The sequence below is a fragment of the Drosophila rhopaloa genome, unplaced genomic scaffold, assembly GCF_018152115.1.
Source record: "Drosophila rhopaloa isolate 14029-0021.01 unplaced genomic scaffold, ASM1815211v1 contig_178, whole genome shotgun sequence".
Lineage (NCBI taxonomy): Eukaryota > Metazoa > Arthropoda > Insecta > Diptera > Drosophilidae > Drosophila > Drosophila rhopaloa.
In genome coordinates, this window is record NW_025335059.1 from 10,881,464 (window position 1) to 10,896,048 (window position 14,585).

Genomic DNA, 14,585 nt, shown 5'->3' on the forward strand with positions numbered 1-14,585 from the left:
ATTTCTTCCCTGTTGTTGCTGTTGTTAAGTGGAAATACTTGTTGCACAAATGCAATGCATGCTGCTGCTGTTGTTGCCTGTTGCCGCCGCTGTGTATCTGCATCTGTTGTCCGCGTACAGTGGCTGCTGGCTATGGGCAACTGCTGTTTTACTGAAAATACACTTTTAAAGCAGACACCAATACTATAAAAATAAAATAAATTAATAAAGGCAAATTTGAAAATTTATTTTAAACCTAATTAAATGAAAAAATTGAACAAATTTAAATAATGCTTCCACAAAAGACCTTAAGAAAGATATCTAATGTAAAATATATTAAAAATACATTTTAATCGAAAGGAATCTTTGTGGGGTGCATTTTATTTACATTAAAGTATAAAATAGCTTGTTGTCCAATTAAATTTATTTTGCAATCTTTTGATATTGTTTATATGTCAATTATCACTGTAGGTGCAGCAGCAAACGGCAATTGCATCTGCATTCTTTCCACTTTTCTTGCTGCCGCTGTTGTTGCTGCATTGCCTTGTGCAATTTATTAAATGAAAAATGCCGTTTTGCAGCTTTCCAAGTTGCTATACATGTACAGACCAGCGCATATAATGTGGGATATACATATATATATATATATATATAGATAGGTATATATCTAGATTCATACATGTGCTGGCATCTTTCGCTGCAAAAGCCAAATTGAATTTTATGCAAATTTTTAGCTCGTTTTGACTCGGATAGAAATCGCCACATCTAATGCATAATGCCTGGCAGCACACGCATGCACGCCTCTCCTCTATTTTTCAGCTCTCGTTTCGATCGCCTGATTTGCGTTCTTTATGCAATTGGTCGATCCAGCGATTTATCGTACCAACCGCTCGATTGTTCGTTCTAGAATTAAAATGCCACAGGTGGAATTAGAACGCCACAATCTGGTTGAGAGAAGAGTACACAGAACAAAAAAACCGCTCCATTACAAGAAAATACCAGTTAATTTGTCATACTACTAAGATTGTGTACTAGGTAAAAAGTTTGTTTAATTTGCAAATGGGTTTTCATTCCCATCGTCAATATATGTTTATAGTTATTTTCCCTTCCTATAACTACACAAATTATATATTTTTTCGAGTGCACATATTTATTTTTTATTATAATTTTTTGAGCTACCGATCGGATGGAGATACTCAAGTACAGCCCCCGCCGCTGGCGCCACTCTGTCCGACTTATGACAGCGATCGTTAACCGCTTTCGCTAGGCCTTTTTGGCGGCGATTTGAGTTTATGTAAAACAAACGAGTTCGAGTCACTATCCCAACTGGTAGCCAGCCGATTTTGCTGCTATTTTATACTTCAGTTTTTTCCCTGTGCTTTTTTGATTATTTATTTTTTGTAGCTCCTATGAATAGATCGAAAAAATGTCTCCAAACACGTTTTCTGTCTAAAAACGAACACAAAAAATATTCCACTGTGTCGCCGCCTTGTTTGTGGCTAAACAATTGGCCAAAAAAAACTGGTGAAAAAATATGAGAAAATAAAGAAGAAGACTGCGGCGAAAAAATGCCAAATCGCATGGCCAAGTCAAGTCGTTGTTAACTTTTGTTTATACAAAAAAACAAAAAAAAACAAAAGAGAGGCAACACAGCAATGAAAATCACAAAAAATACTGCCTGTCGAAATGCTTTACAAACAAGTGAAACATTTATTTATAAAATACGCTGTCTAATGGAAATTCCATTAGATTTGTCATGAATTTGGAATCCTTTGCGGGAAATTAATAGCTCAGAGACACAATATGGGGTTTTACAAGATATTCCATTTATACAGACTACAGTAAAATGGTCTTTTATTTTCAGTTCAAATCGGCTCAACTTTTAAATGTTGTACATAACATTTTATGAATCGATTTTATTTCTGCAAATATTTTCATTTAATTTTAGAAAACCTTAGAAAATGTGGGCTATAGTCGGCCCAAGCAATTATCGGTAGAATTTCAAGGGTATCGATAATTCGACCTTGCGTACGCGTATTGGAATAGATATTTATTTTTTCTGTGATTTTTGTTGGCTGTGTTCGAAACGTGGCGAGGCCTTTAAAGGCCGCCCGAGGCCTGGCTCGCTTCGCTTTATTGTAGAAATTTATTTATGGTTTATTGGAATTTTTGCGCGCTACCGGCAGCAATTTTAAAAATTCAATAGCAACGCGTGTTGGAGACGGGGGATCGATAGACATGGAGGGGCAATACAAATGGCGAAAAGCGTATATAATTTTGGTGAAAAAATTTGAGCGACGTGCAAAATACCAATAAAGGGAGTAAGTTTAAACGTTTGCACAATGCGAATGGTGAAACCATGTTGGAATTGTGGAACTAAATGGGGAAATGTATTGAACAGATGGCACAAACTCTGAAAGAAATCAAGGAAAATTGTGAAATATTTTGCTAAACAAGGTAAAGAAGTTATTTTCTAACTTAGTTATTAAAAACGCATCAGGGATGAACACTTCAAATCTTAATAACTTTTATGAGTTACTATCCCTTTAAACAGTTTATAAAATGTTATATCCCTGATGGCCTTATTTAAAAGTAATTAATCGCCTTAAACACATAATATAATAAATAGATCAAATAAAATTAAACGACGCAATTAAATCCCTGAAAATCCTTCAGATTTCAAATGTCTGTAACCCTGAAATCGGAACGCACATATATCGTTGCTTTGTTGCCCACTGGCAGACATTCCTACGACATGTGTGCATATATAATCTACTTGATGCATAACCCTAGCAAATGCGCAGATGTTTCGTTTCATTTTCAAAGGCGAGCGAAGGGGACAGGGGATAATGCTGAAATTCCACCACGCTTAATTCAGTGAAACATTTTCAACAATGTCCATGCAATTTGAAACAAACAAAGGGAATGTTTGTGTTAATTGAAAGCGTGAAGCGCACACAGCCTCACACGAACTGAAACAATACGGCGCACAGAGATATAAATGCACAAACAAAAATCACATTTATAATCATTTCTGATATGTAAAAGATCTTTTTGAGATTTTTCTATTAACTTTTCAGAATAGTATTATTATAGCTGAAAGAATAGCAGAAAATAATTCATTATAAGGCAGCTGTATTCAAACACGGCCCTAACAATCTTTAGCTTAATAAAACATATTCCTTATTAAATGTAGAATATAAATCGATTTATCATTTCTCAAATACAAAAATGATCTCGATTTTTTTTTCCAGTGTCAAAACCGAAAGATTGAACTGCGAGAGAGGGCGAAGAATTTCAGAAATCAATTATTTCGAAACTGCAAAAATTCCTACGTACATTTTGCAATTGTTTATGGGCAAAGCGACAGACAAAGATGGAGAGTGGGGCCGGGCAAAGGCGAGAGCGAGAGGCATGACAAAAAATGTGAGCGAACGGCAAACTAAAATGTATCTATGAGATACATGGCCTGATCACAGCGATCCCGCTCGCTCTCGTCTGGCTCTCTCGCACTCATTACGTATGAGTTTGTTGGTTTTGGTTTCCTTTTTTTTGCAGATCATTCGCGGAGCTTTATTTAACTTTTGCTCTCTCGTTTTTCCCGTCTTTTTTTTTGCCTTTACAATTCATTTTTTGTTTGTTGCCACTCTCAGTTCAGTTCAGTTATATTTGGAGTCTTAATCATTGAATCGGAATGTTTACTCCAAGTTTTTTCCCCGTTCCGTTTTGTTTTGCCTGTTGCCGTTGTGTTGCCTTGTTTTAAATATGTAATTTATTTCGCTGCTGCCTCTTGGCTGTTTTTGTTTCTTTTTGCCTCCACCGATCGCATTCCTTTGCACACACACAACACACAACTGCAGCACGCACCTTTTCTTTCCGGTTCAAGAGCGCTTCGGAATCGGAATTTATATGGGTTTTTTCAGCTTGTTTGCCCAAGCTTCCTGAATAAGTGAGCTCCCCTCTCACATGTACTTTTATAAGCATGCAATTTGTAAAAAAAAAGCATTCGTAAGTTCCCAAGGAAATAAAAAGGCTACAGATAAATAAATAGATCCATTTTTACAGGTTTTCGCAAAGCAATTATATTCTTATTAGCCACGATATCACTATTTTTAGTATGAACAATTTATTTAAAGACCAAAACAAAAATTTTGATTCTATCGTATGGATATATATTTTTGAAGGGTGAATGCTTTATTCTTCTTCCTTTTTAAAATCAATTTGAGTTCTTAAATATTTTTTAGATTCTTTCTATTAGAAATTCTTACTTTCGAACGCTTTTTAAACCAACGACAGTTGATAATAACTTTTATATCATTTTAGATTCCCATTTTAGGGCCACTTACCAATCTCTAGGATCCAACCAGGTTGTCTTCTTGTTGATGTGGTCTATGTAGTAGGTCTTGCCATCGAAATCCTTGGCAATATCCCAACCTTCTGGAAGTGGGAAATCGCTGTGGTGTTGTTGCTGTTGGGGATGGTGGTGGTGGTGTTGTTGCTGCTGCTGTTGGGTGTGTTGTTGCTGGTGGGGCCGCAGGTGGTGGGGATGCAAGTGATGCTGCGATTGCGAAGCGGTCTGTTGCAGATTCGGCATCTTAATTTTTCTCTCTGTACTTTGGGAGTCTGAGAAAACTATATACTTTTCACCCGACGCGCGCTTTTTCTTTTTTTGCTATCTACTTCAGCCTATTTTTTGGGGGGTTTCTCTTTGCGCTGTTTACATTAGCAAAGACATTTTTATTCCGTTTCTTTCTTTTCTTTCACTCCGGCGATAATGGAGACAAACACATAAACACACACGCGCGCGAGGGAGAGCGGGAGAGCGCGGGCGCGCTCTCAATTATTTATTTATTTTTTTTCGTAACTGCATTCCATTCCAGCCACAAACACACACACATTTGTATACAGATGAATACAAGCACACGATCACTGCTCACAGTCGCTGCTTCTTCTTTCCATTTCTTGTTGTTGCTGCCGTTGTAATCGTTTGGGCTCCTTTTTTTGCCTAATTGAAACTAATTAACGAGGAATTTAACGCTCAGCTTTTCTCTTATTCACGATCACAAAACCACCGAAATTCCGACTTTTTGGTTCAGAAAAAAATATTTGACTCTTTCAGTTTTGTTTGGCTCGCGCCGTTACCGATCACTTCGGTTCCGGAATTTCTTAGAGCAGAAACACGAGCAGCGCAGTTTGATAACCGTCCGATTTGGAATTTGTTTTTCCAATGCCAGTGTGACCGCAGGAAAGGTAACAAGAAGATACCGGCGGCATCCGAAAAATATACTTTTTTGTCATTTTTAAATATACCATAAATATATCAAAGTTTTCAACCAGAACTGTTAATTTACGTCTTTTTCTAACAGAAATGTTAGGATGCAACTTTTTTTTTGTTATACCATTTTTAAATGTGTAAATGTTGAGAAAAAAGTATATTTATTAATTTTATAAATAAGATAAGATAATATTAACAATTTCTAAGGGTTTGATCTGGCTGAATACGAACTAACATATTCCTTTTCAATGAACAAACAAACAAATTAAATCAATCTGCATCAGAGTCTTGATTTTCGTCCATTGACGCTTTATTTTATGTACATAAGAAAATATACCAATATACTTATGCTACTTCTAGCTCAATTTCAAGTGAGCAATATTAAAAAAGATATAAATATATGATTTTTCGTTTCCAAGTGAATTTGGTCATCGGTAATCGATCGTTCACTGTAGCTATGACACTGTTAATTCTCACTGTTAACCGGTGTCAGTTATTCTTCCGGCCGTTGGGTCTTCAAAAATCAGTTTATATATATAAAGAAGTCTGATACTAAAATGATTAGTAAGGCAATATTTATAGAATTTTCATCTTTCAATCCCTACAACATAGCTAGTAAAATCGGTCAAAATGAAAAGTAGGAAAGGTAATTAGTTTTTAAATATTGAATGTAGTTTGTATTGGATTTAGCACAAATAATTTGTTGTTTTTGATGTATTTTTCTGTTTTGGCCCATATGTGAATTATTTTATTTATTTGGTATGTAAAAAGACAAAATTTATATACCTGAGTTTGCAATTCTAAAAATTGAATTTTAATTTACCTGTATATTATTATGCATTTGTATTACTCCTGATATTTTTTGGTGTATAATTAAGAGTCACCACAGGAGATATTAAATATCAATACATAAATTAAAAGAAAAATACGGGTCGGATTGTTTTGTACTTTTGATATTGTATTTGCATTTAAAGTATTTGTAAAAATCGAGTCAACAAGACTAACACAGCTTCAGCTCAAGCCACATGCAATTTCATAAACATTGTATATTAAAACGAAATGAACTAGGAAATAAAGAGAAAAACCTTCCCTCCGCTCGTGTTATGTCAACTCTTTGGATAGACTAACACGAAAACCTAACTAATCGGTAAATTACACATAAATTAATCATATCGGTCAACAACTACAACTAAATATTAGTTAATAGCGGATAAAGAGCGCCCCATAAACTATGTACACTATGTCCCGGTTCCGTTTCCGTATTCGCATTCATTTCCGCTCCCCGGTTCTGGGACCTTAGATTAGCGATCTCAAATACCAAATCTCAGGCGAGAACGGGGGCACTGCAGCCATTGTTCAGGCGATATTCGGCATAGACCAGTCCGGTGTTGTGCCAATGGTAGAAGGCCGCCACGATGATCAAATGCCACCAGTTGTGCGAGTGGCCCACGAAGTCCACCTTTCCGGTGAACCAGCGCTCCGGGATCTTGGCCGCGTAGAAAACGAACGCGATGAGGCAGAGCAGGTACATGACAACAATGCGGGGCACCATCAGCTGTAAAAAATGGGACACTGTAAGTTCACTCAATAATAAATATAACAGACTTAATAAAAAATGAATTGACGTCAGAATAAATCCAAATGGTTGATGGTCAATACATATTTTAAGAAATATATTTTGAAAATCAAAAATTGGCATTCATATAGAATAATTTTCAATTTTATATATCAACATCTTTAAAAGCTTTAATTAAACCACTAGCTTTTTATTTTTCTCTTTAGTTAATTGTAAATTCATATTAATCGTTCCAAATTTGTAAACTACCTGAAATAAGAATTTGGTTGCTCACAAAGATGCAAACGCCTTCCATGTTAGATACATTTGATATAATAAATAAAGCTCTACTTTGACTATTTTTAAAGACAGTTTGAGGTCCTTGAAGTATTTGTGGTACCCACCCTGACCAGCTCGTTCTCCAGGCCGCCCATCGCCACCGCCCAGTGACCAAGCGGAATGATTCCGTAGGCGGACCACAGCAGCAGCACCGCCACCTTGCCGTTCATGGAGACATTCAACCGCGGAATCTGCACGGCGATTGCCAGGGCGAACATCCCCAAGGCGATCGTGGAGTACAGGGTGCGCAGGAAGGTGTGGCACCAGAAGGCGTAGTACATTCCGCTGATGTAGATGGCCACCAGGGACAGCGAGATGCCCAGGAAGTCGACCGATAAGAAGAGCTCGTAATGCTCCTCCGATTTGCAGGAGAATATGTGGTATATGGCGGACATCAGCATGCAAAGACAGAAGCAGACCAGCAGACAGACGACCAGGATTTGGTCGGTCAAAGAGGCGTGCAGGCGCAGGAATTGCAGGTCGAAGATCGTCAGGCCGATGAATAGGATGCACCCGGCCAGATGGCTCCAGATATTGATCTACAAAATAGGAAATTACAATTTAATTATTTCAAATTAAAGATCTAAGTTAACAACATGTGTAAACTAACATTGATTGATTTAGACCAATAATATAATATTGAAGGATTTTACTGTTACTAAATTACTAAATAAGACAAATTCTATGTATGTAAGTATAAATGAAAGTTTGTTTTTAGAATTTTAAAAACTTTTAAATGATGATTTAAATTTTAAAATCATTTTTAATTAATGATGATAATTTTAAATAATAGGGTTTAATTTTCAAAACAGGATGATTATGCATTTATTTTAAAGAAAATTAGATACTATTTATATTATACTATATTTAATATACAAGTAGGTTTTAAACTGAGAAAATGTATCCATAAACTTTAAGCTTAACATGAATGACAGGTTATTTTATTGTTACAAAGTAAAGATCTTTAAAATATCTTTTAGATTTGATAATCAAAATAGAATAGATTAGATACAATTGGAGTTACGAAAATGTAAAAAATCCATAATTAACTGTTTTACAAATAAAAACATTTTGGAAGCCCAAATTATGTAATTATTTTACGGGTTCTTACCGTCTCATTGGTCCACCAGAAAATACTCTGCAGGCACAACTTGTTGGATAGGAATGTGCGATAGCCGCGTCGGATGTAAGGGTTGAACTTTAAGTGACTGGGGGCCTGCATCGAAAAAACAATTGAATAAACATTTCAAATAAATACATTTTTCCAAGTCGATAAGACATGCAAATCGAATGCGCAGCATTGAAAATCAAACAATGAAGACGAAATAAAATAGATACGACAAAACAAATGGAGAACATCTTTTGGCACTGGCATCCCGCCCAATTTAAAGCGAAAAAGCTTTTCACTTGGTTCAATTAAAAATAAATAAAATAAATTAATCCAATTCTTCTAGTTTGGCATCTATGTACGTACATTGTTTACTTTCTTTCATGTGACAAAGGTTTTTTTGGTTTATTGTTTTTTTTTAACTTTTCAAATCGTTTTTAAGTTAAGTAGTATTCGTTTTTTCCTTATTTAAATTAATTATTACCTTTATATCGGAAGCAGTTATTAATCGAAACCCAGTTAAAGACTGGTTTGAAATTGCATAAGAATTGGTTCAAAATAACGATATTTGTTTCAAGAGCATTTCAGCAACATGGTTCGAAAATTCCCAGAAATTCGATTCGAAATGCGATCCGATTCGAACAAAGCGATTCGGGAGTTGCCTTGGGGATTTCCACAGATTTGTAACCTACACCTCCGAAAAACAGTAGCTTCTTTTATTTGCCACCGCTATTCAAATATTAAATGCTCGCTGCCCGTAGAGCTTTTTATTTGTTGCTGGTCGACCTTGATTCAGTTGGCATTTGGTTGGGTTTGTCTAATTGTATTATTTTGCAATTGTTGCCAACTCGTGGATTTCACATATTTTAACGTTTTGGCCATTTTACAACGAGCAATCGGTTATTATTTGAGCATATAAAAACAACAATAAGCCCAAACCAGAGTTTAAAAACCATGTAAATTGAAGGTACACCATAGGTTGTTGAATGATTTGATATTGCCTACGGCCTGAACTCGTATTTGCCCCTGATTGTGGCTTTTTGTCAATTCGCCAAATACAATTTGCGATCAATTAAAATTCACTGCGCGACAATTGCCACCAAATTGACCCCCAAGATCGCGTGGGTTAACTCACATCATCGAAATTGCAGAGCCATTTGAATTTGGACAACTTCTCGTCGTAGTTGGGTCCATGACCCAGAATATTGGGCTCCTCGTCGGACGGAAATTGATGCGATGCGTCCGTATTATCCGTGACCAGCTGACCATCGATCTGAAAGAGATTTGCCAAGAAAAAAGGAAATGTTAAAATTAGAAACCTTATCGATTAGCTGCCGCACCGGCTCAAAACTAATTTGAATTGAGGACAAGAACAGATATTCGTATACAATTATACATGTTTCTCAGATTCTTCCGCCTTATGAACATACGTTGGCAACTGGCGGTTTTCGTTTTATATTTAGCCAACAGCAACTGCAGTCGAAAATTGATTTGTTTGCTGATTTTATTATTATCTTTTCTGCGGTTCCTGCTATTTCAGTTGTTGTTGTTTTGATCTGGGGTTTTTGGTTTCGGTTTAGCGTGTAAACAACTAACAAACGAGCGTTGCAAAAATGCAATAAAAACAACCAATCACCAACAACAACCCCATAAGCAAACAGCAATAACAACAACTGCAAAGGGGGCTTGACTGTAATTTGTTTATCCAGCTTCTAAATCTAATGCATAACAACAACAACAACAGCGATTGTGGGAGGGCAAGTGCAAGTGCAAATGCAAGTTTCTTATCCAATTTGATGACGTTTTGTTTACAATTCGCACAATCTTTGTTTTGCTTTTTTTGCATTCCTAATTGGGGAGAGCCCATAAATGCATTAAGAAAGCTATAATATAGTTTTATTACTTCCCAAATTTTATATTAGCTATTAAAATAAATTTATAAAGATTAAAGGGGTAACAATTTAATTCCACTTATAATTTTTAGAAAGATCGTGTATTTCTTAAACTTATTTACAATAATCCGCATACTCCATACAAATCATTTAAAAATTTAAACATGCTAAGTAAAATGCTAAATGGAAGGTACATTTAAGCACTTGCATTTTGCATAATAATACATTTTTTAAACACTTAACTCACGGTCCTAGGAGTCATTAAAAAGGTTATTCAAAATAGCTTTCTATACCTATTTGTAAATAATTATACAAGTGAGTAAATGTTTTTTTGGTCTGGCTATTAAAAATGGATATGTTCAGGTAATTGAATTGCTCAATCGTCAAATATTTTTTGGAGAGTATGGGTGCATACATTGTAAATTATACAACAAAATTATTTACGAGGTAAAGAAAAGTTTTATGCAATTAAAAAGAAAAACAAAGGTATTGGAATTAAATAAAATATATTACTTCTCTTCTAATTAGTAAAAACCAATTGAATTTAATAAAATTGTGCACGAGCTCGAAAACTTGACATTGTAACTTGTTAAATATTTTCGAACAAACACTCCATGAAAATATTCCTTATTTCAGCATGCTGAGATAATTGTCAGTAAATAGAAAATATAATGGAATGCCATCGATAAACAGGATGTTACATTCATTAATTAGGCATTGACGTAGTTTAGCCATTTGTTTGCTTTGTTGCAATGCACACTTTAGATTTTCAGAGTTTGGAACCCAGCTTACATCTTTCTTTTTGTTGCCGCGAATAATGCATTTTAGTTCGGTTGTCGTTGTGGTAACAATTGTGGTTTCCATTTTGTGAACTTATCACCAAGTTAATATATTTGCAATTTCAAAATGGGAGGCCTAAACTTTCGGCAATGGTTTGTCTTTTAAGTTTTTCGTTATTAAAAATTTTCTCAATTCTTTAATATATTTCAACACACGTAAGACTCAAAAACAAGGGCATTTCAAAATAACGTTTTTCAAGTTTTTCGCGACTCCTTGAGGAGTTTTTCAACTGAGCGCGGAATAATAGTAAACCGTTGCGATTGCTAACTAGTTGGCAACTGAAAACCCCATGTTGCGGCCAATGAAGTGAATCGAAAAAGCTTGTGGAAAAGCTTTCTATAATTTCGCAGCAGCCGAGAGCGACATTTCGATTGCAGAATGTTTTGAGAGTCAAAAAACTGACCAATCTTTTCACTTGGGAGAGGCATATTTTTCACAGACAGTTATGCTGAAATTATGCGAAATTTCGTGGCTGATGAGCTTTCGCTTCTTGTGCAAGCGGCCACTTTTGGTAAAGTCAGGTTGATTATCGGGTACACTAAAAAAAGTCTTTAAACGAGTTTTTTTTCCATTTGTTATACTATTTTCAAAGTGTTAACGCTTTCAAAGCAAAATATATTTAACAGATAAGACAATATATGAAATATTAGGTCTGGTAAAAATAATAAAAATTTGGAAACGGAATTGAATTTATGTAATATTTGTGTCTTGACCCAAGTTGTGTGTTTTTTTTTAATTATTTAGCTAAATATGTTGTTAAAAAAATAAAAAAAAGTTAGATTAAAAATAAATTGCACAAACATTATTTAAAAAATTAATTAGTATTCTTGAATTTTTAAGTTATTTCTTTATGAGTGGTGATGTACATTTATTTTTTGTGAGTGTACCATGTGTGTTTTCCATTAAGACAAGCCCCTTATTATATAACATATCGAGTTGATGATCGGTCGCCCAATGAGAACCCTTTTGTAAACAAAAATTGCACAATTTTGATTGCTCGAGCTTTTCTCTTGAATTCGCATTAATTGTTTACACGATCACAAAACACGGATGCATGATTTGTTTTTACCGCTGCTGGGAGACGTAAATAAAAACCGAAAACGTATCTGAAAATCGAGCCCAAAAACCAGTTTCGCCTTTCGTCGAAGTTCAGAAATTCCGCATGGGGACTTTCGCAAGGCCCCTTAGGCATGTGTAAACATAATGCATAACAAGATATCGGTGTGGCAAGCTCTAATCGGTTACAAATAAGCCCAACTTGACCTTGGCTCCATTCGACGGAGATCTAGTGGGCTAGCCCTGGGGCTATGGCGAAAATCGCTCACTCTGCAACTTTTGTATAAGGTTAAATCGAGCTCTTCAGCTTTTCGTATGGCTATTTATTTGGGGTTTCACAGCTGAGATTTGAACGCAAAGCGATGCACGTGACGTTTGGTAGACTTTGAGAACAGGAGTGGATCTGAATATGGAGTCAATGCAATTTCCGGGTCCATCATGATCAACAGAACGTGAACAATATTCATAAATCAATCTGAGGTTTGAGAACTCTTAAAAACTAAAAATTTACAAAGCTTGGAATAATTTATATTTCACTCATATAAACTCATAATACTTATAATAACTGAAAATAAATTAATAAATTTGTAATTTTACAGACAAGATTTAGAAATTGCTAGATACTTGTAAAATTTGTATATTTGTTAAATCTTGCATAACTATTTGTTTTGAATAAAAATATTAGGGTGGAGTGTTTCTATAAAATAGACTTAAGAAAATATTTGGTAGAATTCAGCAAATTTTTAGCAATTTCAACAGCAGTCTTTGTTTTTTATATAAACGCGGCTTACTGAACTAACGATAAGTCAAATTTAAAATAATTTAAGCTGATCTAAGACTGTTAAGTGATACAATATAAATATTTATATTTGTGTGATCTTATATATAAGTCTCAAGACCCCACCAGTTCCGAACCGCTACCGTGTGAAGTTCGCTTTGCTTAACAAGAATAAACTGACTTACCCAACAGTTGCCTGCGGAATCCTTCCTAGATTTTCGGAGGTAGCAGGTGGACGTTTCGACCTCCAGCTCTGTTTCGTCCAGGATCTCGCGGGGTCGGGGACTCATGGCGACTCGGGGGCCTGATGGAATTTACAGAAATTCGACTCGGTTAGATATCGTCTGTCCGTGTAAATATTTAAACTGTGATCGCCAGTTGGACGCCGGCATGCTATGCACCCTTTCCCATTTCACAGAAGAGTGCGAAAATCGAATCGAGCTCCTAAACAAAAGACTGTTCGAATGGTGCCAATTGGGGAGGGTGTTGCCAGGTTGGAGTCGACAAAGAAAGCGTGCTTCGCTCTCTCCGTGGCCTCTCTTTTTTCACTCTTTATCGCTGGGCTTTCGCCCGAGCTTAATCGATTATAGCTGGAAGAAACCTTTCCTAAAAAAGGTCTCAAAAATTGAACTTTATTTATTCCAGTATTCGTATACTGAGAGAAGCTGGTTTGTATTTGAGAATAGCTTCGTTGATAAGGGTATACTTTATGATTTAAGAAACTATGATTACGAACCAAAACATGTTTTTTTTTAAATTAAAAAAAATAAAAATGTCTTTGAATACGTATATTACATAACATAATATAAATCTATCTATAAGTTTTACATATATGTGCAAATCAGAAAACAATGTTTATTTTCACTGATCAAACTAGCAAAGATAAAAAGGAATATTTATAATTCATTAATGTGAATAAAAAATTGTATTTTAATTATCCAATCGACCCCAAAAATTGTTCTCTGTGTGTTTAGCAAGAAGCGTTTGTTTCCACGACTGCAATTTTGAATTTATTTCTTTTATAGAACAGCAGCACACATTTCTCTCACAAAACCGTTTGCATAATCGAAATTTCTAAAATTTCCAGGTAATTCAACGGCAGCTTTCGCAGCACGTGTCAAGTCAACGATTGCACTTGTAAATTGGCAGCCTTAAGGGCACAGATAACCTTCAATTGATTTTGATTTACTTTAGTTTAACTTGGCCACACACGGAATTGGGATTGGAATTTCACTTTGAGCTGATGAGTTCTCGCGAACAACCTCTCGCAACGCGGCAAAATATCAACTGAAAATTTTAAAAGACCTCGAGTGTGGTATGTTAAGAGTAAAGAGAAAAAAATAGCTCCTAAGAGAAGAAAGACGGGGTTTCAAGAGAGTGATCTTGGCAAAAGCTTGGTGAAACTTTGATCTCAGCGAACATGGTTCTTTTTATATTCAGTATTGTATTTGTATTAATTAAATGCTAATTTTGCACATGCTGCGGCTGTTGCCGCCATCGGAGATTTTACACTGGAACTTCAAAAGCACTTCCTGAATATTTTAATTTTATTGGTCATTGCCCTTTAAAAATTTTGACTTAAAAGTTAAATACAAAACGTTAGGGGATACCGAAATTTAGTCTTCTGAAAAAATATTTAATTTCTAAGATTTTTACCACCAAATTTTTTTAAAGACAGTTTTATTTATTGGCTAACGCTCACTGAATATTTTCATTTGTAAACATTTTGCCTTTTATGCCAACACACTCTGAATTTTTATAAA

The 14,585-nt window shown here is 35.3% G+C and overlaps 2 protein-coding genes across 4 annotated transcripts in view; both read right to left on the reverse strand.

Annotated features, from left to right (window-relative positions):
• LOC108044500 (protein kibra) overlaps positions 1 to 5,192 on the reverse strand; it is a 29,252-nt gene extending 24,060 nt beyond the window's left edge. The window contains exon 1 of the mRNA XM_017123533.2: positions 4,326 to 5,192. Within this exon, the coding sequence (XP_016979022.1) occupies positions 4,326 to 4,573 (248 nt within the window). The 5' untranslated portion in view covers positions 4,574 to 5,192. The remainder of the gene's footprint in view (positions 1 to 4,325) is intronic.
• Positions 5,193 to 6,191: 999 nt separating this feature from the next.
• Positions 6,192 to 14,241, reverse strand: LOC108044497 (progestin and adipoQ receptor family member 3). 3 transcript variants are annotated; one of them, XM_017123528.2, is made up of 6 exons: positions 14,012 to 14,241; positions 13,008 to 13,126; positions 9,392 to 9,529; positions 8,260 to 8,364; positions 7,214 to 7,687; positions 6,192 to 6,809 (listed from the first exon to the last, which is right to left on the reverse strand). In XM_017123528.2, exons 2-6 carry the CDS (start codon positions 13,110 to 13,112, stop codon positions 6,579 to 6,581), a joined length of 1,053 nt encoding a protein of 350 aa, XP_016979017.1. In that variant the 5' UTR covers positions 13,113 to 13,126; positions 14,012 to 14,241; the 3' UTR covers positions 6,192 to 6,578. The 3 variants fall into 3 exon arrangements, with proteins under 3 accessions (XP_016979017.1, XP_016979019.1, XP_016979020.1); XM_017123530.2 differs by having other exon boundaries at positions 14,035 to 14,101; XM_017123531.2 differs by lacking the exons at positions 13,008 to 13,126; positions 14,012 to 14,241 and adding an exon at positions 10,941 to 11,262.
• Between the last annotated feature and the right edge of the window lie 344 nt (positions 14,242 to 14,585).

Bases quoted from the DNA above. Each gene is read 5' to 3' on its own strand.
- LOC108044497 (XM_017123528.2), bottom strand. From the start codon at position 13,112: ATGAGTCCCCGACCCCGCGAGATCCTGGACGAAACAGAGCTGGAGGTC. The intron at 9,530-13,007 runs GTAAGTCAGTTT...AATCTCTTTCAG, and splicing joins ATTCCGCAGGCAACTGTTGG to ATCGATGGTCAGCTGGTCAC. The intron at 7,688-8,259 runs GTAAGAACCCGT...CCTATTTTGTAG, and splicing joins TCTGGTGGACCAATGAGACG to ATCAATATCTGGAGCCATCT.